This window comes from Neoarius graeffei, chromosome 27, assembly GCF_027579695.1.
Source record: "Neoarius graeffei isolate fNeoGra1 chromosome 27, fNeoGra1.pri, whole genome shotgun sequence".
Classification (NCBI taxonomy): domain Eukaryota; kingdom Metazoa; phylum Chordata; class Actinopteri; order Siluriformes; family Ariidae; genus Neoarius; species Neoarius graeffei.
Genome location: NC_083595.1, coordinates 28112002 through 28139819, shown reverse-complemented (window position 1 = coordinate 28139819; position 27818 = coordinate 28112002). Strand labels below are relative to the sequence as shown.

Sequence of the window (27818 nt, the reverse complement as noted above, 5' to 3'; positions counted from 1 at the left end):
CTTGACTCCTATTAAAATCTGCAGGACCTTTAAACCTCTTCCTCTTCCCAAGCCGCTGGATCATCCTTCAACGTCAGCGCATCGATTGATCCGCTAGTGAGTCTGCCGCACTCGGATACAAAGCCGCGCGAGGCAATCCATCACACGCACTCCAACGCTTTGGTGTGACAGTCTGGTCTCATTCTCTTGCGCGCGGGCACACACACACGCGCACACACACACACACACTGTCAGCTCCTGGCTGCTGCCACTGATGCCTACAGCTACAATTAGCGTGGTCCTGTGACAACTTCCCGATAAAGCTGAACACACACACACCACCATCAGCACCTCTTTTAGAAGACACACACAACACACTCGGTCAAGAGCACGGCCCTGTGGAGCCCTTAGAGATCACACACACACACACACACACACACCCGAGGTGCTTCATCATCACACAGAAAGAACAATAAATGAATGCGGGGGATGAAAGAAACAAAGTAGAGGCATTTTATAAGTACATACTCACCAGCCACTTTATTAGGAACACCCACCCACCTGCTGTTTTATGCACTTATCTAATCAGCCGATTCCTTGACAGCAATATAATGCATAAAATCATGCAGATACAAATCAAGAAACTTCAGTTAATTAATGCTCACTTCAAACATCAGAATGAGAAAAACTGTGATCTCAAAGTGTGACTTTTACTATAGCATGGGTGTTGGTTTGAGCCAGATGGACTGGTTTGAGTATTTCAGAAACTGCTGATCTCCTGGGGTTTTCACACACAACAGTCTCAAGAGTTTACACAGAATGATGCGAGAAACAAAAAACATTGAGTAAGCGACAGTTCTGTGGGTGGAAACAAACGCCTTGTTGATAAGAGAGGTCAGAGGAAAATGGCTAGATTGGTGCGAGCTGCCAGGGAGGATATAGCAACTCTTCACAACCGTGGAAAAGCATCGCAGCATGCAACAGCAGAAGACCACACTGGGTTCCACTCCTGCAGCCAAGAACAGGGATCTTAGAATCAAGAACAAGTTCCTATTAAAATGGTCAGTGAGTGCATATTACAGCTGTTAAAACTACAGTAAAGAATTTTTTTCCCTAACACACCAGACTGAGAACAGAGCATGAAATGAGGGGGAAAAAAGAAAAAGGGTACGAGAGCTAAAATTAGTAAAAAAAAAAAAAAAACATTTTCTATTAATTTAGTTTGCCAACAACCAACATAACGCATTTATTAAACATTTAATTTAATCTAAGAAATCCTTCTAGAATATTCTACTGGTTTGCAGGAATGTACACAAAATGAGCTATCAAGCCAAACACCTCTTCAAGTAGACTGGGACACATGACAAAATAGTGACACTTAACTACTAACTTAACTAACCTGCTAACCAGCTACCTGCTAATCTCGAAGCTCATCTACAGAGATGCTGTGGCAGTGTGGGCATGGCCAAGCGTCAGTTTGTGAATGGAGGGCGACGTCAGGGAAGGTGAGTGGCAAAGTCAGTGAAGCAGCGCACCTACTACCATTACTGACTGGAGAGGCGCAGCTCACCGCGCAACAGCTCACCGCCAACAGCCGGCTCGTCTACACCGACCTGAAGTGAGCCATCCTGCAGCATGTTGGCCGCTCCCCAGAACAACATCGCCACCACTTCCAGATGCTGACATTGGAGGAGGTCAGCCAGCCATTTGCGTTCGGTCAACAACTCCGAGACGCCTGCCAGCAGTGGCTGAGAGCAGACGACCGTGATGCTGAGTGGATCATCGAACTGGTGACACTGGAGCAGTTTATTGGACGACTAAGGACCAGTGGAGTGGGTCCAGTGCCACCACCCAGCATCACTGGATCAAGCCATTGAGCTGTTGGAGGACCATCTGGCAGAGGTTCGGGCGGCAGGCGGACATGCCGCCTCTTCTCTCTCCTTCTCTCCCCCCCCTTTCCTCTTCCAATCCCCACCCCATTCCCCCACCGCAGAGGCGGGGGCTGGCTCCCCCCCAACCATCCCGCTGCACCCGTGGTGTCCTCCCATCTGTCCCTTCTGTGTCTGTCTTCTCTCCCCCAGGTGAGTGACACCCATAACACTGGTGCAGAGGTGAAGCCTATGCTGGTATGCTGGCGCTGCGGGGAGCCCAGGCATCTCCAGGGTCAGTGTTCCAAGACGGAGGTGGGACCTGTGGTCCAGATCCCCAACACGCCAGAGACCGCCCTCGATCAGGCCAGAGCATATCGTATACCGGTGAGTGTTCAAGGGGATACGTATCATGCGTTGGTGGATTCCGGCTGCAATCAGACCTCAATCCACCAAAGCCTGGTGCAACGCAAGGCAATGGGGAAAGCACAAGTGGTGAAGGTTCTGTGTGTGCACGGGGATGTTCACAATTATCCATTAGTGTCTGTCCACATTCTATTTCGGGGAGAAAAGCATAGCGTAAAGGCGGCAGTTAACCCGCATCTCACCCACCCACTGATTTTGGGGACTGATTGGCCGGGGTTCAGAGACTTAATCGAGCATATAGTAGGGGGTGGGTCCTACAATAATACATCATGGGGGGATCCCAGTGTGACATTGACTGGGGAAGCTGTCACAGAGCCATCAACGTCAGCACCACCTCAGGGCAATACAAGGAGTAAGGAGCAGCTTGCCCCTCCTCCCTCTCTCAGGGATTCCCTCAAGGATTTCCCGTTAGAGCAGTTATGAGACGAGACTCTGTGTCATGCGTTTGACCAAGTGAGAGTAATCGATGGTCAATCTCTCCAGCCAAATGTGACACCCTCCTTCCCATACTTTGTAACTATTAAGGATAGACTGTATTGAGTGACACAGGACACTCAAACCGGCGAACAGTTAACCCAATTGTTAATCCCAAAGAACCACAGGGAACTTGTATTCTATGCGGCTCACTTTAATCCAATGGCTAGACATTTAGGACAGGATAAAACACTAGCCCAAATAATGGTCCGGTTCTATTGGCTAGGGATTTGCGGGGATGTCTGTTGGTGGTGTGCGGCATGCCGCAAATGCCAACTAGTAAATCCAGCGGCCACCCCAAAAGCGCCTTGGCGCCCTCTCCCTCTAATCAAGACCCCCTTCGAAAGAATTGGTATAGATCTCATCGGGCCATTAGAGCGGTCAGCACGAGAATATCACTTTATTTTCATTCTGGTGGACTATGCAACACGATATCCGGAAGCAGTGCCTCTCCGCAATATTTCAGCATGCAGTATTTCGGAGGTGCTCTTCCGCATTATCTCCCGAGTCGGGATTCCAAAAGAAATCCTGACTGACCAAGGCACTATGCTTATGTCACGAACACTTCACAAGCTGTATGGGTCATTAGGGATTAAATCCATCCGCACCAGCATTTACCACCCGCTGAATGGAACAATTTAATCAAACACTTAAAAATTTAATTCGAAAGTTTGTAAGGGAAGATGCATGTAACTGGGATAAATGGCTCGAGCACCTGTTATTTGCAGTACGAAAGGTCCCGCAAGCATACACGGGATTTTCCCCATTCGAATTGCTATATCAGCGAAAGCTGCATGGCATTTTGGATGTGCTGTGGGAAAATTGGGAGGAGGGACCTTCAAAGAGTAAAAACGAAATTCAGTATGTTCTTGACCTGCACGCAAAGCTCCACACCCTTAGGCACTTAACTCAGGAGAATTTACAGTAGGCACAAGAACGTCAAGCCTGGCTGTACAACAGGGGCGCACACCTTAGAGAGTTCACCCCGGGAGATAAAGTACTCATATTATTGCCCACTTCAAGCTCCAAATTAGTCGCCAAGTGGCAAGGGCCCTTTGAGGTCACATGGTGAATTGGGGACGTCAACTATGAGGTGAGGCGAATGCATAGGGAAGGAGCACTGCAAATATAACACCTCAAACTGCTAAAACATTGGAACCAGGGGGTCCCTGTGGCACTGGCGTTGGTAGTTCTGGAGAAGGCGGAGCTGAGGCTGGAGGTTAAAAAAAAAAAAAAAGGAACTACTCAAAGCACTCCAGTCCCCTGTGAAGACCACCTCTCACTGTCCCAACTCACAGAGGTTGCCAGGTTGGAAAATTCCTTTTGCAACCTGGCAACCTCTGTGGAGTGCTTTGATTTTTTTCGACACTGGATTTGACAAAGGGATAGTGGCAGATCCCCTTGACTCCTCTATCCTGAGAGAAAACAGCCTTTTTCACACTGTTCAGATTATACCAATTTGTCATGCTTCCTTTTGGGTCACTTGGGGCTCCCGTCACCTTCCAGCGGCTCATGGACAAGATCCTCCGCCCCCACACCGCCTATGCAGCAGCCTACTTTGACGAGATCATCATATATAGTAATGATTGGCCATGGCACCTAGAACACCTTCGGGCCGTCCTAGAGTTGCTGAGGCATGCAGGTCTCACAGCTAACCCAAAAAAGTGTGCCATTGGGCAGGTCGAAGTATGGTACCTGGGTTTCCACTTGGGTTATGGGCAGGTGCGTCCCCAAATTAACAAGACAGCAGCGATTGCGGCCTGCCCAAGGCCCAAGACCAAAAAGGGGGTGAGACAGCTCCTGGGGCTGGCTGGCTATTATCGCAGGTTCATACCTAATTATTCGGACATCACCAGCCCGCTGATTGATCTCACTAAAAAGGGAGCACCAGATCTGGTCCAGTGGACAGAGCAGTGCCAACAGGCCTTCACTAAGGTAAAAGCTTCACTGTGTGGGGGGGGCCACTCTTACACTCCCCTGACTTCTCTCTCCCTTTTATTTTACAGATGGACGCATCGGACAGAGGGCTGGGGGCCGTTCTGTCCCAGAAGATGGAGGCTAAGGAACGCCAGGTGCTGTACATCAGTCGCAAGCTCTCGATGCATGAAAGTAAATACAGCACCATCGAGAAGGAGTGCCTGGCCATCAAGTGGGCGGTCCTCACCCTCCGATACTACCTGCTGGGGTACCCTTTCACCCTCTGTTCAGACCACATGCCACTCCAGTGGCTCCACCACATGAAGGATGCCAATGCGCGAATCATCCATTGGTATCTCGCCCTCCAGCTGTTTAAATTTGAGGTGGTCCACAGGCTGGGGGCGCATGGTGGTCCCCAGCCTGAGTCGGGCAGTGGGGGGGTATGTGGCAGTGGGGGCGTGGCCAAGCATTGGTTTGTGAATGGAGGGCGGTGTCAGGGAAGGTGAGTGGCAAAGTCAGTACACCTGTTGTCAATTAACGTTGTGTGTTTTGCAGTGAAGACACAAGGTAGAAAAGAAGGGAAAGAGCGACGAGAGAGAGGAGCTCTTCCGACCAGAATATACGTGTGTGTGTGTGTGTGTGTGTGTGTGTGTGTATAGACACATGTAGTGAAGCTGGAAAGCAGAAAAAGCAGAAAAATAAAACTGTGTGTAAACACCATCTCCCGCCTGCCGTGCTTCCGTATTCCACCCACATCAGGGACGTACCACATATGCCCAAAACAACATCTCTGTCTCTCATTTCCCCTAAATAATATATGTCAGGAATAAAACACAGGGTGAGCTGTTATTGGGGAAATAATCAGCAACAGGATACTGAAGTGAAGCAGAGTTATTGTTACTTGCCTCAAGTTATTTTCCAATAAAAGCATATCCAAGGTATTTTATTCCTCTTATACAGAAGCACAGCAATTTGATTACACCAACACTTTTTATTTATTCAAGATAAACATTGTAGTGTTACTGATTTGTAGTCAGACTTCATGTTGTGCAACATCCATAAAACAGCTTAGTCCCTGTTAGGACTTATAGTAGCTTTAAACAGATGTTCCCTCGCCAGCTACTTTTTTCCCCCTCTCTTGAACTTAATAAGCCAGAACAACTTCTCATGTGACTGAGAAACCATAAAGTGCTCCATCCTTAAGAACTTAAAGGCACGGGTTTACCTCTGAGCGGATAGTGGAGACTCCTTCCACAAAAGTTAAATAAATGTCATCTTACAAAAAACTTGATAATTTTTAATCTGTTTATGTGGCGCTCCACCACACAAGCCCAAGTGTAAGTTGTTTCTACAGAATCAATGCAAGTGGCCTTAAGTATTATCCTATACAGTGTCTTGCAAAAGTATTCATCCCCCTTTGTGTTTGTCCTGTTTTGTCGCATTACAAGCTGAAATTAAAATTGATTTTTTTTTTTTTTTTTTTTTTGGGGGGGGGGGGGGATAGCACCATTTGATTTACACAACATGCCTACCACTTTAAAGGTGCAAACTGTTTTTTATTGTGACAAAGACAATAATTAAAATGAAAAAACAGAAATCTGGAGTGTGCATAGGTATTCACCCCCCCAAAGTCAATACTTTGTAGAGCCACCTTTTGCTGCAATTACAGATGTAAGTCTCTTGGGGTATGTTTCCATTAGCTTAGCACATCTAGCCACTGGGATTTTTGCCCATTCCTCAAAATAAAATTGCTCCAACTCCTTCAAGTTAGATGGGTTGCGCTGGTGTACAGCAATCTTCAAGTTTTGCCACAGATTCTCAATTGGATTAAGGTCTGGGCTTTGACTAGGCCATTCCAAGACATTTAAATGTTTCCCTTTAAACCACTCCAGTGTAACTTTAGCAGTATGTTTAGGGTCATTGTCCTGCTGGAATGTGAACCTTCATCCCAGTCTCAAACCTCTGACTGACTCAAACAGGTTTTCCTCCAGAATTGCCCTGTATTTAGTGCCATCCATCTTTCCTTCCGTCTTGACCAACTATCCTGTACCTGCAGATGAAAAATATCCCCACAGCATGATGCTGCCACCACCATGCTTCACTGTACGAATGGTGTTCTCAGGGTGCTGGGTTTGCACCACACATGGCATTTCCCATGATGGCCAAAAAGATCAATTTTAGTCTCATTTGACCAGAGAATCTTCTTCCATGTGTTTGGGGAGTCTGCCACATGCTGTTGGACAAACTCTAAATGTGTTTTCTTAAGCAATGGCTTTTTTTCTGGCTGTTCTTCCATAAAGCCCTGCTCTGTGGCACGTACAACTTAAAGTGGTCCTATGGAGCACTTGCATGTGACGTCACAGCCGATCCAGATTGTGACAGACGCCATCTTGTCGGTCAAACGCCATTCTTCCGCCTTCTACTTCTGCTTTTACTTCTACCTTTTCTTCTGGAAAACCCTACTATATACAATTCTACTACAACGGCTGCGGCTACAAGCTCTCCCTACCTGTGCACGTTTTTTATATTTTTTGTGTGTATTTTTGCGTGTTGTTCGTCTGTACCGGACTTCAATATCCACTACGACCGTATGGACTTACTGGACATTGGTTTCCAGCAGAAAATGATGGTTTGTAGCGATTTCCATCGCATGCACAACATTCCGGACGAGATAGTGAGACCAGCGGGGTCTCCGTGGATTGTTATCGGAAGCAAAGCGAAGGAGGCGGTGTCGGGAGCGGAAGCAAAAGCGAGGCTGCAGAGCCGGCCTGTTGACTAAGCTCAGAAAACAGCCACTCAAATCTCCACTGCTAAGCCTCTACCTCTCCAACGCCAGATCCATGGTAAACAAGACAGACGATTTGGAATTACAGCTGGAATTACCTTATTCTATTCTATAATCGGCTGGTCAGTGCTATACTCAAAACTTAAGTGACTTACCCATCTAATGAGGATTATTTTCTTGTTTACAAGATGCCACATCTGAGTCGCTGACAAATCCTGAATTTCTGTAAAGATAACTGTCCAGAGATTTATAAGCACGCAGTGCTTCACCACTGAACAGCGAGGGAAAGTTGATGAGGTAATTATACACGTCTGGGTATTCCGCTGGCAGTTCAGTATCCACTGACACGGTCGTGAAAACTCCGTCTGGTAAGCCATAAGGGTCACTAATCTGTAGATCGTTTATTTTAGACATATATCTAATTATCTATTCATTAGAAAAATTAGCTGTGTAGTCCGTCGGTTGAAATTGATCCATTCTGTACACGAGTGCAGCAGTATTCAGCGGTGTTTTTTACCGACAAGATGGCGGCTGTGTACTTTCCGGTCACGTGACTGCAAGATCTCTATAGACAGATACTCCCATCTCCACTGTGGATCTTTGCAGCTCCTTTCAGTGTTATCTTTGGTGTCTTTGTTGCATCTCTGATTAATGCCCTCCTTGCCCGGTCTGTGAGTTTTGGTGGGCGGCCTTCTCTTGTCAGGTTTGTAGTGGTGCCATGTTCTTTCCATTTTGCTTTAATGGATTTAATGGAGCTCCCTGGGATATTCAAAGTTTGGGATATTTTTTATAACCCAACCATGATCTATACTTCTCCACAACTTTGTCTCTGAGCTGTTTGGATTGCTCCTTAGTTTTCATGTTGCTTGCTTAGTAGTTGTGGCAGCGGGGGCATGGCTGAACGTCAGTCTGTGAATGGAGGGCGGAGTCAGGGAAGGTGAGTGGTCGAATCGCTACACCTGTTGTCAATTAACGTGAGTTTGTGTGTCTCTTGTAGTGACGGCGCCCCATAAAAGGAGTGAGAGGAATAGAGGAAGGGAGATTTTGGGACCAGAACACGACGCTGTCTGTGTGTGTGTGTCTGAATGTCCGTGATAAAGATTTGTGCTGAAAAGTTAATTAAAGCAAATTTGAAGCTAATAACGGCCTGCCGTACTTCTGTGCGCCACCCACATCCGGGCAGATTCTACAGTAGTGTTGCAGAGTCAGGGTCCTTCCAGAACAGGTTGATTTATACAGACATCATGTGACACTTTGATTGCACACAGGTGGGTCTTAATCAACTAATTATATGACTTATGAAGTGAATTGGTTGGACCAGCTCTTATTTAGGCGATTCATACGAAAGGGGGTGAATATCTATGCACACTCCAGATTTCTGTTTATTCATCTTATAATTACTGTTTGTGTCACAATAAAAAATAAAAAAAAAGCAGTTTGCACCTTTAAAGTGGTAGGCATGTTGTGTAAATCAAATGGTGCTAACCCTCCAAAAATCCATTTTAATTCCAGCTTGTAATGCGACAAAACAGGACAAACACAAAGGCAGATGAATACTTTTGCAAGACACTGTAACTGCTATTCTGTTATTTATAACAATAAAACAAACAAACAAACAAACAAACAAACAAACAAACAAACAATCAACACCTGTTTAGACAGAAAGCTACCTTATGGAGTTTCTTGAGTGTGAAGTATGCATTCCATGTTTCTCTCTGTAGAGAAGAACTGGTCAAGGAGGTACGGATTATGTACGTGGCAATCTTAGTAAAGCCCAAGTGAAGGAGGTGTGGCCTTTATGCCCACTAGTACCAGCAAAGGAGGTGTGGCCTTTGTGCCCACTGGAACCAGCGAAGGGGGCGTGTTTTCTGTGCCTGTCATTCCTACTGAAGGACGTGTAACACCTTTCAGGAAAGTATTTAGTGGTTCATTAATGAGCCGCTGTTGTGCACAGCTGCACAATAAATAATGTAGTCCTCGTCATTACACTGGTTCCTGACAGTGCTGATATGACACAAAGAGACGTGCTCTGATCAATCCGAGCAACACCAGGTGTGCATTTGGATGTATCCTACAATTAATACATTACCATGAATGGTCAAAACAGTGCAGGCTAATCTAACTGCCATCGAGAGTTCACAGAAGAGGTTTGAGTACATCACAGAGAATATCACAATCCCAATATGGAGCAGTATAAACTATAATATGTTGTACACTACCTTCTGAGGGCTGAAGTCGGGCAGCATGATGCAGGTGGCCCCAACCCACAGTGGGCACATGAGCTTATTCACAATGCCATGGACATGATGGAGGGGCAGTGTGTGCAGAATCACATCATCTCTGCTCCAAGCCCATTCACTCACCAGGGCCTGGACCTGACAGAGAGAGAGAGACAGAGAGAGAGAGAGAGAGATTGTTGGGTTGCTGTATTATCACTTGTTTAAATGCCTCGTATTTCCTGCCCCACTATGGCCTTCAGCTTGGTCACACATGACGTCTTTGTGAAAACGTTTTGTGTAAAAGGGGCCTATTTAAACAAAATTGAATTAGTATGTATGACACTTTTCAAAAGAGAAAATAAAGGAATGGCAGGGGAATGGGATATTAACCATCATGATTGAGGTTTCTTTATATTCCACTTTTCATAGAAGTGTAGGTTATTACCTCAAGAAGCGTGTCAGATGTGATTAATAATGGCAGTGCACACCGCATGACCTGCCAGTGGGTTTCTTTCAGCACTAAAATTCTACACAGCGAAGTGGGTCAGAGGGTGTAAACAGCATGAATAAATAGTGACCTGCATGTCCACCACATGCCCGAGGGCTGATATGTGAGCAACACGGAGACACTGATGACCATCAGAAAGCTACAGACTGATGCAGGTCATGCAGGCTGCTGACACAGTGGACCTGGTCTGAGAAACAGGCTTCACTCGCACCTCACAACTCAGCTTCTCTATACAACAACTGCAATTTCACTGTAATTTTCATCGCTTCAAATGTAAATATAAAACCTTTGTACAGCTGTGCACAATTCACTAGCTGACCTGAACTCATTAAAGAGAAACTCCATCCTGAATATACTGACATGCTTCATGATGAATTTTGCTAATTTATTAGTTAGTGCTGTATTTTCATCATTACTGTGACAAGTTAGCAGTTGTGTGCTGCTCCAACATGACAGGATGACATTACTAGCGCAGTTACACAATAGTCTTTAACTCATCTTAAACATAAGGGATAAACATGAGTCAGTTTCTCATGTTGGCTTCTTAAAACACCACAAGAGCTTTGCTTTTCACTCACCTGTGTACAGATGTGGAGGTCAGAAAGCTGGAGCCTAAAAACCTAAAGCCTAAAAGCACTGCTGCAGCGTTCTCTTTAGGTAGAGATGAAATGAGGGCTAATGCTGCCTTTACGTGCTTTCGGAATTAAGCTCCACACCCCTTTAACTCGTAATTGCTGAAATGGGAACTTCGGAAATAACTTTGATACACGAGTTCCCGAGTTGGAATGACCTTCAACCCGTCAATATGGCACAGAAGAGGACAGTTTCAGTAGTCGATGGTATGTAATTGTTTATTTTTAGCAATACAACTATCGTTAGCTGTTGCTTGTGTACATAATTTAATCTGTGTCCACTTTTAGAACAATCCTGTACAGCATGGGCATTACAGAATCAAAATAAAATTTCCCCAGGAAACAGGAGCGATCGAATCTTGTGTCCATTATTTTTCATTTCTCTCTGACAACAAAGCACTTGAACATGACATACTCGTAATTCCGACTTCACAAGTGGGAAGTAGCACCTTCTGATTAGCATGTGAAGGCGGTATAAATGCCATTGGGGGCACTATCAGCAGATAGTCAATCAGCATTGTGGGTAATGGAGGAAACTGGTAACTAAAGTGAAAATCAACCAACATATATACGAAATAAGATTAACTCTAAATTCCATGACCAAAAAAAATAAAATAAAATCTTGAACACTACTTATGTGCACTAACGACACATAAAGCGACAGTACACATGGACAAAATGACTGTTTTATTCATGTTGGTAGATTACAGCAAGTCATACAATCTCCTCAATCACAGTGACAAGTCTGAGTAATGGAACTTGCAGTACTTACCAGCTACATTTGCCTCACAACTCCAAAGCAAAACTGAAGGAAAAATAAAAATAAAAATAAAAAATCAGACACTACACACTTCTTGACTGATCATGTAAAGGTTCTTTTTCGCCAGTTCTACACTTTAAGGTTGTGTGTTCATGACCAAATACGAGTTTATAGCCAGAGAGCCATCTGAGATGCTCACAATTACAGCCGTTCCTGACACAATGTAAATTCAGCACCAAGGACAGCAACCTTAAAAGTCACAATAAAAACACAACTGGGCAGCACGGTGGTGTAGTGGTTAGCGCTGTCGCCTCACAGCAAGAAGGTCCGGGTTCGAGCCCCGTGGCCTTTCTGTGTGGAGTTTGCATGTTCTCCCCGTGTCCGCATGGGTTTCCTCCGGGTGCTCCGGTTTCCCCCACAGTCCAAAGACATGCAGGTTAGGTTAACTGGTGACTCTAAATTGACCGTAGGTGTGAATGTGAGTGTGAATGGTTGTCTGTGTCTATTGGCCCTTTTCCACTACCCTTTTTCAGCTCACTTCAGCTCGCTTCAGCTCACTTCAGCCCGACACGGCTCGCGTTTCGACTACCAAAAACCAGCACGACTCAGCTCGTTTCAGCCCTGCTTAGCCCCTAAAACTCGCACCGTTTTGGAGTGGGGCTGAAGCGAGCCAAACCGTGCCGACTGAGGTTGGGGGCGTGAGCAGACACTCCCCTGTGCACTGATTGGTGAGGAGGCGTGTCCTCACATGCCCACACACGCCCCGCGAGCGCGCTGGGATCTGTAAACACCGCAAACCCGGAAGGAGAATAATTATGAATTACGAGAATTTCTGAAGCCTTATGCGCCTCGCCTCATCTATACGCTCTTGCCAGTATCTGTCCGCGTTGTCGGTGACAACAAGCCACAGCACCAAGACCAGCAACACTAACGACTCCATGTCCTCCATGTTTATTGTTTACTATCCGGGTCGTGAGACTACTGCTTAAAAGATCACTGAATCAGTGACATACAGAGCATCGTGGACGAGTTCGCGGAGCGCAAGGCTCGTCGTATGCCCTTCAAATAATGCGCGCAGTAGGCTATTGATGTTTTATTATGAGCCATGTACAGTATGTCGCCTAATGTTTTTTTGTTTCTGAGTTACATGTTCGTTTGAAGGACTTAATGTACAAAATAACATAGTTGCACCCCGTAGTGTTGAAATTGGTAAACACAGTGCATTCAGTGAGGTTTGCACCGCCCTCCTTTTATTTCTGACTCTTCCTGTCACCGTTGCAACCTCTGAGCGCTCATTCGTATGCCCTTCAAATAATGTGCGCAGTATAGGCTATTGATGTTTTATTATGAGCCATGTACAGTATCCTAATGTTTTTTGTTTCTGAGTTACATGTTCGTTTGAAGGACTTGATGTACTAAATAACATAGTTGCACCCGGTAGTGTTGAAATTGGTAAACACCGCAGTTGCGGACATTTTGTAGCCTAAAATGATGTTATGATAAGCTTTAATAAAGGGCCCGGTCATTTGCCCCGCCCCCGGCCCGGCTCTGACTTGTTCCGCCACTGTCACTGATGTCACTGTTTGCGCTGCTTAACGACATCACGTGACGTCCACCCACTTTCGCTAACTCCACCCAATGTGTCCACCCACTTCCAGCCAGCACGGTTCAGCGCGGTTGTAGTCGAAATGCAACTCCAACAGCCCCGCTCAGCTCGACTCAGCTCGACTCGGCACGGCACGGCTCAGCCGCGTTTGTAGTGGAAAAGCGGCATATGTGTCAGCCCTGTGATGACCTGGCGACTTGTCCAGGGTGTACCCCGCCTTTCGCCCGTAGTCAGCTGGGATAGGCTCCAGCTTGCCTGCGACCCTGTAGAACAGGATAAAGCGGCTAGAGATAATGAGATGACATGAGAAAAACACAACTGTGTTCACCCAAACATGGGTAAGACCACATCACCTCGCTTTCTCTGAAGAAACTCGGCCTCGCAATGAGCAGAGAGAAGAATTCTCTTACTCCTTTTCTCAGTGCAACTTTCCTGAGCATTTTATGTTCTCTTCATGCTACATATCTGGTTAGAGAAGCAGCTTTGGGACCAAAAGAGGTCTGGTTCAATTCCCTGGACCAGCAGGAATGGCTGAAGTGTCCTTGAACAAGGCACCTAACCCCCAACTGCCGGGAAGTGGTGAAAAGTTAAACCAGGCTTATCTCCAAGTCTGTTATACATCCAAAAGCACTACAGGTCTCTGGCATTGTTCTTTTCAATGCAACTTCTACAAGTTTATCTGTAGATGCACTGAATTGGGCTTACAATCACTCACGTACACTTGTGCCAGTCGCTGGCAAACACAAAGCTTGACTGGCAATATGGCTGTGTAAACAAATTCGCAATTACGATGACGCCACGTGAAAGGCCCCTTTTACGCCATACTCGCTACCGTGGAGTCAAGCCCATGCATTCTAAGGCTAAGATAGCTAAGTGCTAGCTAGAATGATTTAGTTATCTGTCCAAAAAAATAACGTCATCTAACCTTACCCCATCTTGCAGTTACACTCACTAGGCAGGCTTTCTTTTTCTTTTCAGCTAGTGGGAGAGCAGACTCCGTTGTATTTGCCCATGCTGACTTGTTTTGGTTAAAAGTAGGTCAAACACACCTCACGGGGGTGACATGATATTGTTGCTGACTTGCTTTAGCAATTTTCGGAATCGTAAAATGCAGAACACATTTCATCTCTGCAAAAACAGTAACACATACCAGTGTTTCTCCTATCATTATACAACCCCGATTCCAAAAAAGTTGGGACAAAGTACAAATTGTAAATAAAAACGGAATGCAATAATTTACAAATCTCAAAAACTGATATTGTATTCACAATAGAACATAGACAACATATCAAATGTCGAAAGTGAGGCATTTTGAAATTTCATGCCAAATACTGGCTCATTTGAAATTTCATGACAGCAACACATCTCAAAAAAGTTGGGACGGGGCAATAAGAGGTTGGAAAAGTTAAAGGTACAAAAAAGGAACAGCTGGAGGACCAAATTGCAACTCATTAGGTCAATTGGCAATAGGTCATTAACATGACTGGGTATAAAAAGAGCATCTTGGAGTGGCAGCGGCTCTCAGAAGTAAAGATGGGAAGAGGATCACCAATCCCCCTAATTCTGCGCTGACAAATAGTGGAGCAATATCAGAAAGGAGTTCGACAGTGTAAAATTGCAAAGCGCTTGAACATATCATCATCTACAGTGCATAATATCATCAAAAGATTCAGAGAATCTGGAAGAATCTCTGTGCGTAAGGGTCAAGGCCGGAAAACCATACTGGGTGCCCGTGATCTTCGGGCCCTTAGACGGCACTGCATCACATACAGGCATGCTTCTGTATTGGAAATCACAAAATGGGCTCAGGAATATTTCCAGAGAACATTATCTGTGAACACAATTCACCACGCCATCCGTCGTTGCCAGCTAAAACTCTATAGTTCAAAGAAGAAGCCGTATCTAAACATGATCCAGAAGCGCAGACGTCTTCTCTGGGCCAAGGCTCATTTAAAATGGACTGTGGCAAAGTGGAAAACTGTTCTGTGGTCAGACGAATCAAAATTTGAAGTTCTTTATGGAAATCAGGGACGCCATGTCATTCGGACTAAAGAGGAGAAGGACGACCCAAGTTGTTCTCAGCGCTCAGTTCAGAAGCCTGCATCTCTGATGGTATGGGGTTGCATTAGTGCGTGTGGCATGGGCAGCTTACACATTTGGAAAGACACCATCAATGCTGAAAGGTATATCCAGGTTCTAGAGCAACATATAATCCCATCCAGACGACATCTCTTTCAGGGAAGACCTTGCATTTTCCAACATGACAATGCCAAACCACATACTGCATCAATTACAGCATCATGGCTGCGTAGAAGAAGGGTCCGGGTACTGAACTGGCCAGCCTGCAGTCCACATCTTTCACCCATAGAAAACATTTGGCGCATCATAAAACGGAAGATACGACAAAAAAGACCTAAGACAGTTGAGCAACTAGAATCCTACATTAGACAAGAATGGGTTAACATTCCTATCCCTAAACTTGAGCAACTTGTCTCCTCAGTCCCCAGACGTTTACAGACTGTTGTAAAGAGAAAAGGGGATGTCTCACAGTGGTAAACATGGCCTTGTCCCAACTTTTTTGAGATGTGTTGTTGTCATGAAATTTAAAATCACCTAATTTTTCTCTTTAAATGATCCATTTTCTCAGTTTAAACATTTGATATGTCATCTATGTTCTATTCTGAATAAAATATGGAATTTTGAAACTTCTACATCATTGCATTCCATTTTTATTTACAATTTGTACTTTGTCCCAACTTTTTTGGAATCGGGGTTGTATTGTGCCCCCTCACACACATTCATTTTAAGGTTTGAAAAAAACAGGAATGCAGTTCCCATAACGACTGGGTCCCAAGCATGCGCCCAACACACTCCGAAAGATCCCTGAATGTAAATGCAGTTAAGTCTCAGTGAAGGTTGGATTCTACCGAGCCACTGTGTTCACTTCACTGTATAAGCATGAGCACCACGCTGCAGTTGTGAAATATTTTTTTAAATTCTTACTTTTGTGGAAATGAAGTGAGCATACCATAGGGTTTTTTTGACCTCTCCGCTTGACACCAAGTCCCGCTGAATGTCCCCCCCCATTTCCCCCTTCTACATTTAGAAATCTCTAGTTTTTTCCCCCTGATGATGAATTACTTTTGACACATTAAAAAACTCTGATGTCTTTGTTTCGTTCAAAACAATCTGCACATCCAAAAACACAGCCAAACTTCCCTACACCACCGCTCGAAATTCGCGGTGGTCCGGTCACCCGAGGCGACTTAATTTGTCATTTGGCGGGTAATTCCTGTCACTAGCCAGCCCGGCTGGCTAGTTGAAAATACAAATACATATGAAGCGAAGATTCAGACACACCGTCAACTAAAGCCGCCACATATTAAGCGTGTGCCGTGTCTGTGTTAATCAATGTGTTTATCGGCAGGACGGAAAATACCGAAGAATTCCGAATCATATCGTGTACGAGTCAGGCTGTCGGTTTTTTCACTACTGCGCATGCATATAACGCGTTGAATATCGCGGTAATCACGTTATTAAATTCAATAGATGTGGCCACATTATCGCCCATTTAAACACGTGATTTTGTTGTTGTTTACATCTACATCTGCCAAAGCTACGTTGCGATGTGGAATTTTCTGAAAGGTGTACAGAAACCGCCAGAGACGGGGACAAAGCGACCTCAGTCTGAAGAGGAGAAAAAGGCCGCCAATAAAGCGTATGAGAAGGAGAAACAACAAAGGACTTATAAGCAAACGTGGGAGCAGGGTAGACCTTGGCTGTGATATGATTTTTATGGAACAATTAATTTTTTTCAAGTTGATTCCTTGTCAATATGAAGCTCCTAATGCTTTCTCTCTCATAAATGGTTAAATACAGAAAGCATGTTGGACATATTTTGGGTGCTATAGTCATGATAGTAAGTATATTTGTTTTCAATACTCATACATCAAGTGACATTCCATGTCCCAACAGCCAGCCGCTGTGTCCGGGGATCAGGTCGTCGAGGCCCCTGCCTTCGACTGCCACCCAATCCACACTGCACCAAACCCCTACTGCTACCTCTGTGGGTGGTGAACCCACAGGAGGTCGGGCCCACGTCACCTCTTTGGGCTGAGCCCGGCCGGGCCCCATGGGCCCGGCCACCAAGCGCTCGCATACGAGCCCCAACCCCGGGCCTGGCTCCAGGGTGGGGCCACGGCTGCGTCATACCGGGCGACGTCACGGTCCTGGATTTTTTCTCCATAGGGGTTTTTGGTGAACTGCTCTTGGTCTGGCCTGTCACCTAGGACCTGTCTGCCTTGGGAAACCCTAACAGGGGCATAATGCCCCCGACAACATAGCTCCTAGGATCATTCAAGCACACAAACCCTTCCACCACAATAAGGTGGCAGTTCTAGGAGGGGATGTCCATAAGCATAGGGGTGTCCATAAGTGCACGTGGCACCAGGACACCTTAGGTCGGAGGTCGATGATCGACTTTGTAGTCGTTTCATCTGATCTCCGGCCCTATGTCTTGGACACTCGGGTGAAGAGAGGGGCTGAGCTGTCAACTGATCACCACCTGGTGGTGAGTTGGATCCGCTGGCAGAGGTGGAAGCTGGACAGACCTGGCAGGCCCAAACGTATGGTGAGGGTTTGCTGGGAACGTCTGGCTGAGCACTCTGTTGGGGAGGTCTTTAACTCCCACCTCCGGGAGAGCTTTTCCCAGCTTCCGAGGGAGGCGGGAGACATTGAGTCTGAGTGGACCATGTTCTCTACCTCCATTGTGGACGCAGCTGTTCGGAGCTGTGGCCGCAAGGTCTCCGGTGCCTGTCGTGGCGGCAATCCCCGAACCCGGTGATGGACACCGGAAGTAAGGGATGCCGTCAAGCTGAAGAAGGAGTCCTATCGGGCCATGTTGACCTCCGGGACTCCTGAGGCAGCCGACGGGTATCGGCAGGCCAGGCGTGCTGCAGCTCGGGCAGTTGCGGAGGCAAAAACTCGGAACTGGGAGGAGTTCGGGGAGGCCATGGAGAAGGACTATCGATCGGCCTCAAAGAAATTCTGGCAAACCGTCCGGCGCCTCAGGAGGGGGAAGCAGTACTCTGCCAACACTGTTTACAGTGCGGGTGGGGAGCTGTTGACCTCGACTGGGGACATTGTTGGGCGGTGGAAGGAATACTTTGAGGATCTCCTCAATCCCACTGTCATGTCTTCCACTGAGGAGACTGAGGCTGATGACTCAGAGGTGGACTCGTCCATTACCCAAGCCGAAGTCACTGAGGTGGTTTGCAAGCTCCTCGGTGGCAAGGCACCGGGGGTGGATGAGATCCGCCCTGAGTATCTCAAGTCTCTGGATGTTGTGGGGCTGTCTTGGTTGACACGCCTCTGCAACATTGCGTGGCGGTCGGGGACAGTGCCTCTGGAGTGGCAGACTGGGGTGGTGGTCCCTCTTTTTAAGAAAGGGGACCGGAGAGTGTGCTCCAATTATAGGGGAATCACACTTCTCAGCCTCCCAAGGAAAGTTTACTCCAGGGTACTGGAGAGGAGAATTCGACCAATAGTCGAACCTCGGATCCAGGAGGAACAATGCGGTTTTCATCCTGGTCACGGAACACTGGACCAGCTCTATACCCTTCATAGGGTGCTCGAGGGTTCATGGGAGTTTGCCCAACCAGTCCACATGTGCTTTGTGGATCTGGAGAAGGCATTCGACCGTGTCCCCCGTGGTATTCTGTGGGGGGTGCTTCGGGAGTATGGGGTTCGGGGCTCTTTGCTAAGGGCTGTCCGGTCCCTGTACAAACGGAGCAGGAGTCTGGTTCACATTGCCGGCAGTAAGTCAGACCTGTTCCCAGTGCATGTTGGACTCTGGCAGGGCTGCCCTTTGTCACCGGTTCTGTTCATAATTTTTATGGACAGAATTTCTAGGCGCAGCCAGGGGCCGGAAGGAATCCTGTTTGGGAACCACAGGATTTCATCTCTGCTTTTTGCGGATGATGTTGTCCTGTTGGCTTTTTCAAACCAGGCCCTTCAGCATGCACTGGGGCGGTTTGCAGTCGAGTGTGAAGCGGCTGGGATGAGAATCAGCACCTCCAAGTCCGAGGCCATGGTTCTCGACCGGAAAAGGGTGGCTTGCCCTCTCCAGGTTGGTGGAGAAGTCCTGCCTCAAGTGGAGGAGTTTAAGTATCTCGGGATCTTGTTCACGAGTGAGGGAAGGATGGAGCGTGAGATCGACAGGCGGATCGGTGCAGCCTCCGCAGTGATGCGGTCGCTTTACCGGTCCGTCGTGGTGAAGAAGGAGCTGAGCCAAAAGGCGAAGCTCTCAATTTACCGGTCAATCTACGTTCCGACTCTCACCTATGGTCATGAGCTTTGGGTAATGACAGAAAGAACAAGATCGCGGATACAAGCGGCCGAAATGTGTTTCCTTCGCAGGGTGGCTGGGCGCTCCCTTAGAGATAGGGTGAGAAGCACAGTCACTCGGGAGGAGCTCGGAGTAGAGCCGCTGCTCCTCCACATCGAGAGGAACCAGCTGAGGTGGCTCGGGCATCTTTTTCGGATGCCTCCTGGACGCCTCCCTGGGGAGGTGTTCCAGGCATGTCCCCCCGGGAGGAGGCCCCGGGGAAGACCCAGGACACGCTGGAGGGACTATGTCTCTCGGCTGCCCTGGGAACGCCTTGGTGTTCTTCCCCGAGGAGCTGGCTGAGGTGTCTGGGGAAAGGGAAGTTTGGGCTTCCATGCTTAGACTGCTGCCTGCGCGACCCGGTCCCGGATAAGCGGAAGAAGACGAGACGAAACATACATCAAGTTGCCAAGTTTTCCAATATATTATTATTTGTTGATATTATATTATGGTGCTCTGTGTTGTTCTCATTTATGTATTTAACAACAGTATCAAAATACTCGGGTCTTGAAATAAATGCACATTAGTCATGAACAATGGCAACTACTCTCTTTTGTGTTATTTTTGACAGAAGTAAAATTCATACATGAACAAATTTTGGCTAGTTGATTTTCTGTTTGGCTAGTTACTTTGTAAAGTAACTAGTCCGGCTGGCTGGTGAAAAAATATATGAATTTCTAGGCCTGTGTACCGATCACTAACAACTACGGTAACTCTGCTGAATGAAGCACTACAAGCATGCCTCCTGTCATGGCGTCGTAGTTACCATTGCTATGGGGTCACATGATGATGCGAAGCCTCTATAGGAGCTGTGGGGAGGGGTCCTGCAGGTGACCATGCTCATCCAGCAAACCCCCCCCCCCCCCCCAACCAGTAAACTTAAGGGAAACGCTGCATAGGATACACAGTGTGTGCAGCAGCAAACTCTCTCAAAACTCCAACAGCAAAAGACATAGAACATTTTGCCCAGAATTCAACTTTGCAGTCAGAAGCTTTAATATCAGACTTCATCCTCACACTGCCTTGCTAAGACCACCACGTGAGGAGGTGAGAGAACTGGACAGAGTAAAGGACTAAACCTGCTGTATCACTCTCTTCAGGAGAAACGAGGGTTAAATCCCATGGATAGGCCACACATACTCGCTTCTGTGGCTTCTCAAACTGTACAACACTCAAAACGGACAAAAGCATGTCGTAAAGATTAAAGTGTTCAACACTAGCTCCATTTTGAATCCAGAATGTCATGTCACGTTGTCAGTCTGCACATCACTGCACAAAAACATGCTTTAGCGGGGCGTCATGGCTCAGGTGGATAAGGCGCCATACCATAAATCCGGGGACCCGGGTTTGATTCCGACCCGAGGTCATTTCCCGATCCCTCCCCGTCTCTCTCTCCCACTCATTTCCTGTCTCTACACTGTCCTATCCAATAAAAAGGTGAAAAAAAGCCCAAAAAAATCTTAAAAAAAAAAAAACATGCTTTAGGCGTGGCCCAAGGGTGGAATTTGAACTGTGTATTTAAAGTGACTTGTATGATGATGTATTGAAACACAGAGTTATTCTGCTTTTATGAAGCTGATTGTGTGTAAGACAGTGCATGTTGTTTTCATGATGCTGAACCAGTAGCTATAAGCTTCCCTCCGTAAACCACTCTGGAAAGTGGAAACAGCATGACACCAAATATCAGTCATCACAGCTACAAGGACAGGTCCTCACTTCTTTTTACACTTCTGCCAGGAGGCTATGTAATCAGATAAGTGAGAAGAGGAGTAGAACTAAAGTTGACAGTCATTCCAAAAAAAAGATTACTTTGTAATGAAATTCTGAGTTGACTTTTTTAGTTCTTTTAAACTTCTTTCTTTGACATATTGGTCCATTTTCACTATGGTTAACGTGTCTCTAAATTACAATGCCATTCAACTACCTGCTCGTAGTGGTGCAGCGGGATTTAACCCTCGTTTCTCCTGAAGAGAGTGACACAGCAGGTTTAGTCCTTTACTCTGTCCAGTTCTCTCACCTCCTCATCTGTATCCTCTGCTCAAACAGATGAGATTTTAAAGCTTCAACTTTCACATTAATAGACCCCTTGCACATGAGGTCACACATCATGTGATAATTTCAGCTGGGGGTCAAACAGACACCGTCTTTCGTGTAAGCAAGGCTTAATCTGTCTTCAATATGGTTCATTTTTGCACTGTTTTTGGTTGTTCAAATCGAGAATTAGATAAAAGGTACTACCGTCTCCCCGCTATGAAGAAAAATGTTAAAGAGAAGTAAATGCTTCAAGAACAAGAAAGAAATGAGTGGTTAAAGAGAATACGACGAGAGGAGCTAAGCCTGAAAACACACACCGATTGAACTTTACAACAGCTGCACGCATGTGAAACGGAAATAAATCGACTAAGGCAGGAAAAACTATTTTGGATAAAATTGTTACTGCCGTTACACACTTATCAACCTGTGTGACTCAGTTGTGCCTTTTGAATTGAGAATAAATGAAGAGGGAACTGAACATTAACCGTGTACTGAAATTATTATTACAAGGGTGATTATACAGTTGTGGTCAAAAGTGAATGTCATCTTGGATATGAATGTCATGGCAATATTTGGGCTTTCAGTAATTTCTCTGAACTGTTCTTTTTCTGTGGCAGAACGATTGGACAGCATACATCTTTAATTAAATAAAAACCACTAGAATTTGATGCACACATTTTAATTTTCTTTGGGTTTTCTGAAATCAACACGGTCAAAATGATACATACAGGGTCAAAAATTCTCTCACTTAGATTATTAATTCAGAGGTGCTGAAACTTCCAAAATGTCTCTTATCTTGCCAAGGCCGAGGTCTCTTAACTTCCTGTTAGTGATCATGATTGACTACAGCTGGTAGCTTCTCTGTGCCTTCATAAAAAGGGTTTGTTTACAGCACTCATTGGATTGACCAACACACAGTAAAATGGGAAAGTCCAAGGAGCTCAGTGCAGATCTGAGAAAGAGGATCAGAGATATACACAACTCCAGAATGTCTCCTGGAGCCATTTCTAAACAACTGCAAATTCCATTATCAGTTAAAACAATTGTATCCAAGTTATTGTGAGGTGTAGTCACTTTCCCAAGCCACTTTGCTTCAAGAAAACCCAAACTGTCACCCTCAGCTGAAAGGAAATTGGTTTGGATGGTCAGGAACAACCTGGGAATCACCATGGCACAGCACCATGGTCATGAAATTTCAAATGAGCCAATATTTGGCATGAAATTTCAAAATGTCTCACTTTCGACATGTGATATGTTGTCTATGTTCTATTGTGAATACAATATCAGTTTTTGAGATTTGTAAATTATTGCATTCCGTTTTTATTTACAGTTTGTACTTTGTCCCAACTTTTTTGGAATCGGGGTTGTACCACGGTTATTAAATGGGCAAAATTGCGTGAAAAGACCTACAAAAGTTAAATTTGTCAGATCTGATGTTTAAATCGTTTGAGTCAGTTACTGTTGAAAACTAGTGTTTTGCGATACAAGGGATCTTGTGTCTGTGTGCGCAAGAGAGCAATGTCTTTCATCCAATGTTTCACAATCCTTCAATAAAGAATTGTGTAAAATCCATCTTTCGGTTTCTTTGTTGCTGTTTGATACACAATTAATGTTTCCCTAAAAACGTGAATTCAGCGCATACCCTTATCGTTTTGATTAGTGTTACAAATTAATACCCCCCCCCGCCCTTTCCCCCTCGGGTCGGGTCGGATTTGGGTCACAATCCGAACATATTTTTGCGGGTTGGGCGGGGCGAGTTGGAAGTCCGCATGGGTCGGGTTGGGGCGGGTGTTAAAAAAAGCCGACCCGCGCATCACTACCGTGTTGATTTCAGAAAACCCAAAAAAAAATTAAAACTTGTGCACCAAATTCTAGGGTTTTTTTAATTAAATATGTACGCTGTACAATCTGCCACAGAAAAAGAACAGTTCAAATATTGCCATGACATTCATATCCAAGATGGCATTCATGTCACTGTATGTAAACTTCTGACCACAACTGCATATGCTCTGAATTCTGGAACTTAAACCTAATGCTTGCTGTCACTATTTCCACATTCAATTTCTCATTAATATGATATTGATCATAACTGAAAAATAGTGAGCAAGGAAAAAGAAGTTCCTGGGGTTTTTTTTTTTTGTTTTTAGGAGAAAACAGCAAAACCTGAATGTTATCCCTTACGTTTCAGATTACTGAAAGTTTTTCAGCTGTTAAACACCCCGTAACAGTGCCCGCAACATCCAGAATCTCTGACCACATCACAAATATTTCAATATAAATGCACTTAATGTGCTTCTACTGTCCAGGTTTTGGTTGCTCCAAGTCAGTTTGCTCAGTGTGAGTTGGCTTTCTGTGTGTCCTTTGCAATAAGGAGGGGGAAAAAAGTATTTATTTACTTTTCGACAATCTTTAAACCCTTAACCTCTCATCTAGGTGCCCTTATCTAATCTACTTTAATGTTTCAGAAGAACATCTGCTCAGCTCTGTGCTTGGATTGGATTCATCTCTAAGTGCATGTAAATGTACAAATCCCATTTCCAGAAAAGTTAGGATATTTTCCAAAATGCAGTAAAAAACAAAAATCTGATTTCTTAATTCACGTGAACCTTTATTTAATTGACAAACATACAAAGAAAAGATTTTCAATAATTTTACTGACCAACTTAATTGTATTTTGTAAATATAAACCAAGTTAGGATTTGATGCCTGAAAACACACTTTAAAAAAAAAGTTGGAACAGAGGCATTATTACCATTGTATTACCTCGCCATTCCTTTACTAACCCTTTTTAATCGTACGGGGTCTGAGGATACTAATTATTGCAGTTTTACAATTGGAATTTTTGTCCATTTTTGCTTGATACAAGACTTCAGCTGCTCAGCAGTCCGTGGTTGCTGTCGTCTGATTTTCCTCTTAATGATGCACCATACATTCTCAATAGGAGACAGATCTGAACTGGCAGCAGGCCAGTCACACACACGCACTCTGTGACTACAAAGCCATGCTGTTGTAGCCCCTGCAGAATGAGACCTGGCACTATCCTGCTGAAATAAGCATGGACTTCCTGGGAAGAGACGTTGCCTTGATGAATATGTCTCTCTAAAATTCCAATATATGCCCCAATATATCAATGGTACCTTCACACACATGCGACTCACCCATGCCGTGGGCACTGATGCACCCCATACCGTCACAGATGCTGGCTTTTCCACCTTTCTCTGATGACAAACTGGATGGTCGTGTTCACCTTTGGCACTGAGAACTTGACGTCTGGTTTTCCCGAAAACAAACTGAAATGTGACTCATCTGACCACAGCACATGTTTCCACTGTCTTTCGGTCCATCTGGAGATGAGTTCAGGCCCAGAGAAACTGGCATTGTTTCTGCATAGAATTGATGAATGGACTCCTCCTTGAGTAATACAGTTTCAGGTTGCATTTCTGGATGCAGCAACGGACTGTGTTGAGTGACGACGGGTTTCCGAAGTACTCCTGAGCCCACGTGGATATATTTGTCACGTTAGCATGACAGTTTCTCAGGCAGTGCCACCTGAGGACTCAAAGGTCATGCACATTTAACAGTGGTTTCCAACCTTGCCCTTTACGCACTGAGATGTCTCTGAATTCCGTGAATCTTTTAACACTATTATGCACTGTAGATTGAAGACCTAAAATCTTGCCTTGAGAAATTTTCTTTTTGAATTGCCAAACAATTCTCTCACAAATTTTGGCACAAAGGAGTGAGCCATGACTCATCCTTACTTGCAACGACTGAACCTTTGGTGGATCCTCCTTTTATACCCAATCATGCTCCCAATTAACCTTTTTATTGTGGAATCTTCCAAAATGGAGTTACTTGAATATCCTATAAACTTTTCAGTTTTATTTTGCCTGTCACAACTTTTTTTTGAGTGTGTTGCAGGGATCAAATTCTAACTTAATTTACATTTACAAAACACAATGAGGTTGGTCAGTAAAACTATTAAAAATCTTTTCTTTGTACTTGATTCACATGAATTAACAAAATGACAGATTTTTGCTTTTAATGCATTTTGGAAAACTATCCCAACTTTTTTGGAAATGGGGTTAGTATATCAATATAAATATACTAACCCCTTACCATTGCTTGTAGGCTGCTGTGTGTGTGCAGAACTCCTTTTGGTCTTCCTGTCGTTCCGCTGGTGTAAATAATCATGGCTGGCCTCTCTGCCCAATCTGAAATTGCCTCCTCAGACTGGCAGAGTGCCTCTGCTGTCTGCAGTGTGTCCAGGCTGGCAGTGGGAGGGAGATGCAGGCACGGCAGCCCCAGTTTCTGTGCTAAAGGCTCCAGCATGACAGTGTAAGGTTCACCAGCAAGCAACAGTGAGCTCTGAGAGTCTGAGATGACATACTCAAGCTCAGACGCTGGGTGCTTTCGGTAGAGCGGCACAGCCGTGCCACCACACATCCACGTTGCCCACTGAGCCACTGTATAGGACGCATCATTGGCACACAGAACGGAAATGCGCTTGCCCTGTAGATCTCCTGAGTGGCAGGGTAATGCTTGGCATATCTGTGCTGCTAATCCTCTGCTGCTATGGTAAAGACAGCTATAGCTGTGGTTCCTGCTCTCATCTATAATGGCCACTTTGTCTTTGTAAGCCAAGGCTTTGGTGAAAACAGGGATGACTCTTTCTCGTGATCTGGACGTTCCAGGTCCAGAGGACGCCAAAGCTCTTTGGACTGTGTTTCCCAGGAGCCATTTAAGTGAACATCTACTGGGTTTGTAGTGTAAACCATGTCGTAAACAGTTCTGAAAGGGTCTCCGTATAGCTACCGTAGAAACACACAACATGATGGAAGGTCCTTATTACAGTCCCAATATGAGAACCATCCTTGATCACAGTATTAATCAAAGAAGATAAGCAGAGAAAAACAACACTGTATTAACATTAAGCACAATTTGAGCAATACTTTTACTTTATATTAAAATGTAACAGTATTTAACATATGAAGGAACTCAATAAATGACAAAAGATAATCTGTTGTATATTATCTAGGTAAATTATAACAAATTATTAGCAGCTTGTCATCTACAGTCCTCGTTTTATTTTTTTTTTAAATAACGTATTTTATTATTTATATCTTCTGTATAAATATGCATAATTTATAAAAGTTGCACATAATGTCTAATCCCCTCCCCCTCAAAAAAAATGGATGAGGAACCAAAGCAGAGGAAACAAATTACACACGAACTTTATAAAAGTAACACAGGCGATATAAACTCCGTATTGCTGAGAATTCGTTAATCTTTCATCTTTCAAAACAATAAATATTAAGCTTTAGTATTTAACTTTACGTTAGCTTTACAAAATGAATGCGAAGAATTCGCTGAGACTCGAGTACTTAGAAAAACTAATAATAACCCGCGCTTACCAAAAACACATGATGACCGAGTACGGCGCTTTAATGTTCCGGATGGAAACCAAGACCAGGAGGAACCTTTGGATACGGAAATACATTAACCGCTGTTTACCTGTAATTTTTTGTTGTTGTTGTTGGAATGGATTTTTTAATGATTGAAATTTCAGTGTGGGCCGTTTGCATGTACCGTAAACGTCCTAACTTAAATACAAATGGTTTCACAATAGGGTATATGTACAGTATTTAAGCAAAAACTTCTGCGCATGCGCACATCAACAAAGCTACAGACATTTTGAACAGCTCCTGAGAGCAAAATCAGAGAGTGATATCAGACTACTAATGTGTCAGTAGTCATGGTTGTGTTTTTAATAATTATTTATGGCAGGAACTAAACTCTATCTATCTATCTATCTATCTATCTATCTATCTATCTATCTATCTATCTATCAGAAGATTCATTTTTCATATCTAATTGATTAGCATATGCAGCAAGTACACAAAACTATTAAATGTATCGAGTCTTTACAGATAATCAGCTAATATCATTCATACAGCCTGTCCAGAGAACACTGGCAGGAATAAACCCGAATGAGATGCACAAACTTTCGCACACTCATTTACACCAAGGAGTAATTGTCACTTCGCCACTGCACCCACTGGCATGCTTTTGGCAGGTGGTTTGTTTTGTTGAGAGATTATTAAAGGCTCTATTTAGTTGAAAAGAAGACGTCGTGCATCAACTGCATAAAAGACCTCGGCCTAAGTAACTCTGTCAAGGCCAGATTTTGACATAAATGACAGGTCTATACATGGTTTTTGTGTC

The 27818-nt window shown here is 44.8% G+C and overlaps 1 protein-coding gene across 4 annotated transcripts in view; it reads right to left on the bottom strand.

Annotated features, from left to right (window-relative positions):
* acsf3 (acyl-CoA synthetase family member 3) overlaps positions 1-27177 on the bottom strand; it is a 204578-nt gene extending 177401 nt beyond the window's left edge. Inside the window, exons 1-3 of one of the 4 annotated variants that reach the window (XM_060911945.1) lie at positions 27008-27177; positions 25713-26466; positions 9669-9824 (exon numbers count right to left, since the gene is read on the bottom strand). In XM_060911945.1, the coding sequence (XP_060767928.1) occupies positions 9669-9824; positions 25713-26426 (870 nt within the window). In that variant the 5' untranslated portion in view covers positions 26427-26466; positions 27008-27177. Of the gene's footprint in view, positions 1-9668; positions 9825-11580; positions 11596-25712; positions 26467-27007 lie in introns of those variants that run through there. The other 3 variants (XM_060911944.1, XM_060911946.1, XM_060911947.1) reach the window with 3 other exon arrangements.
* Positions 27178-27818: the final 641 nt, after the last annotated feature.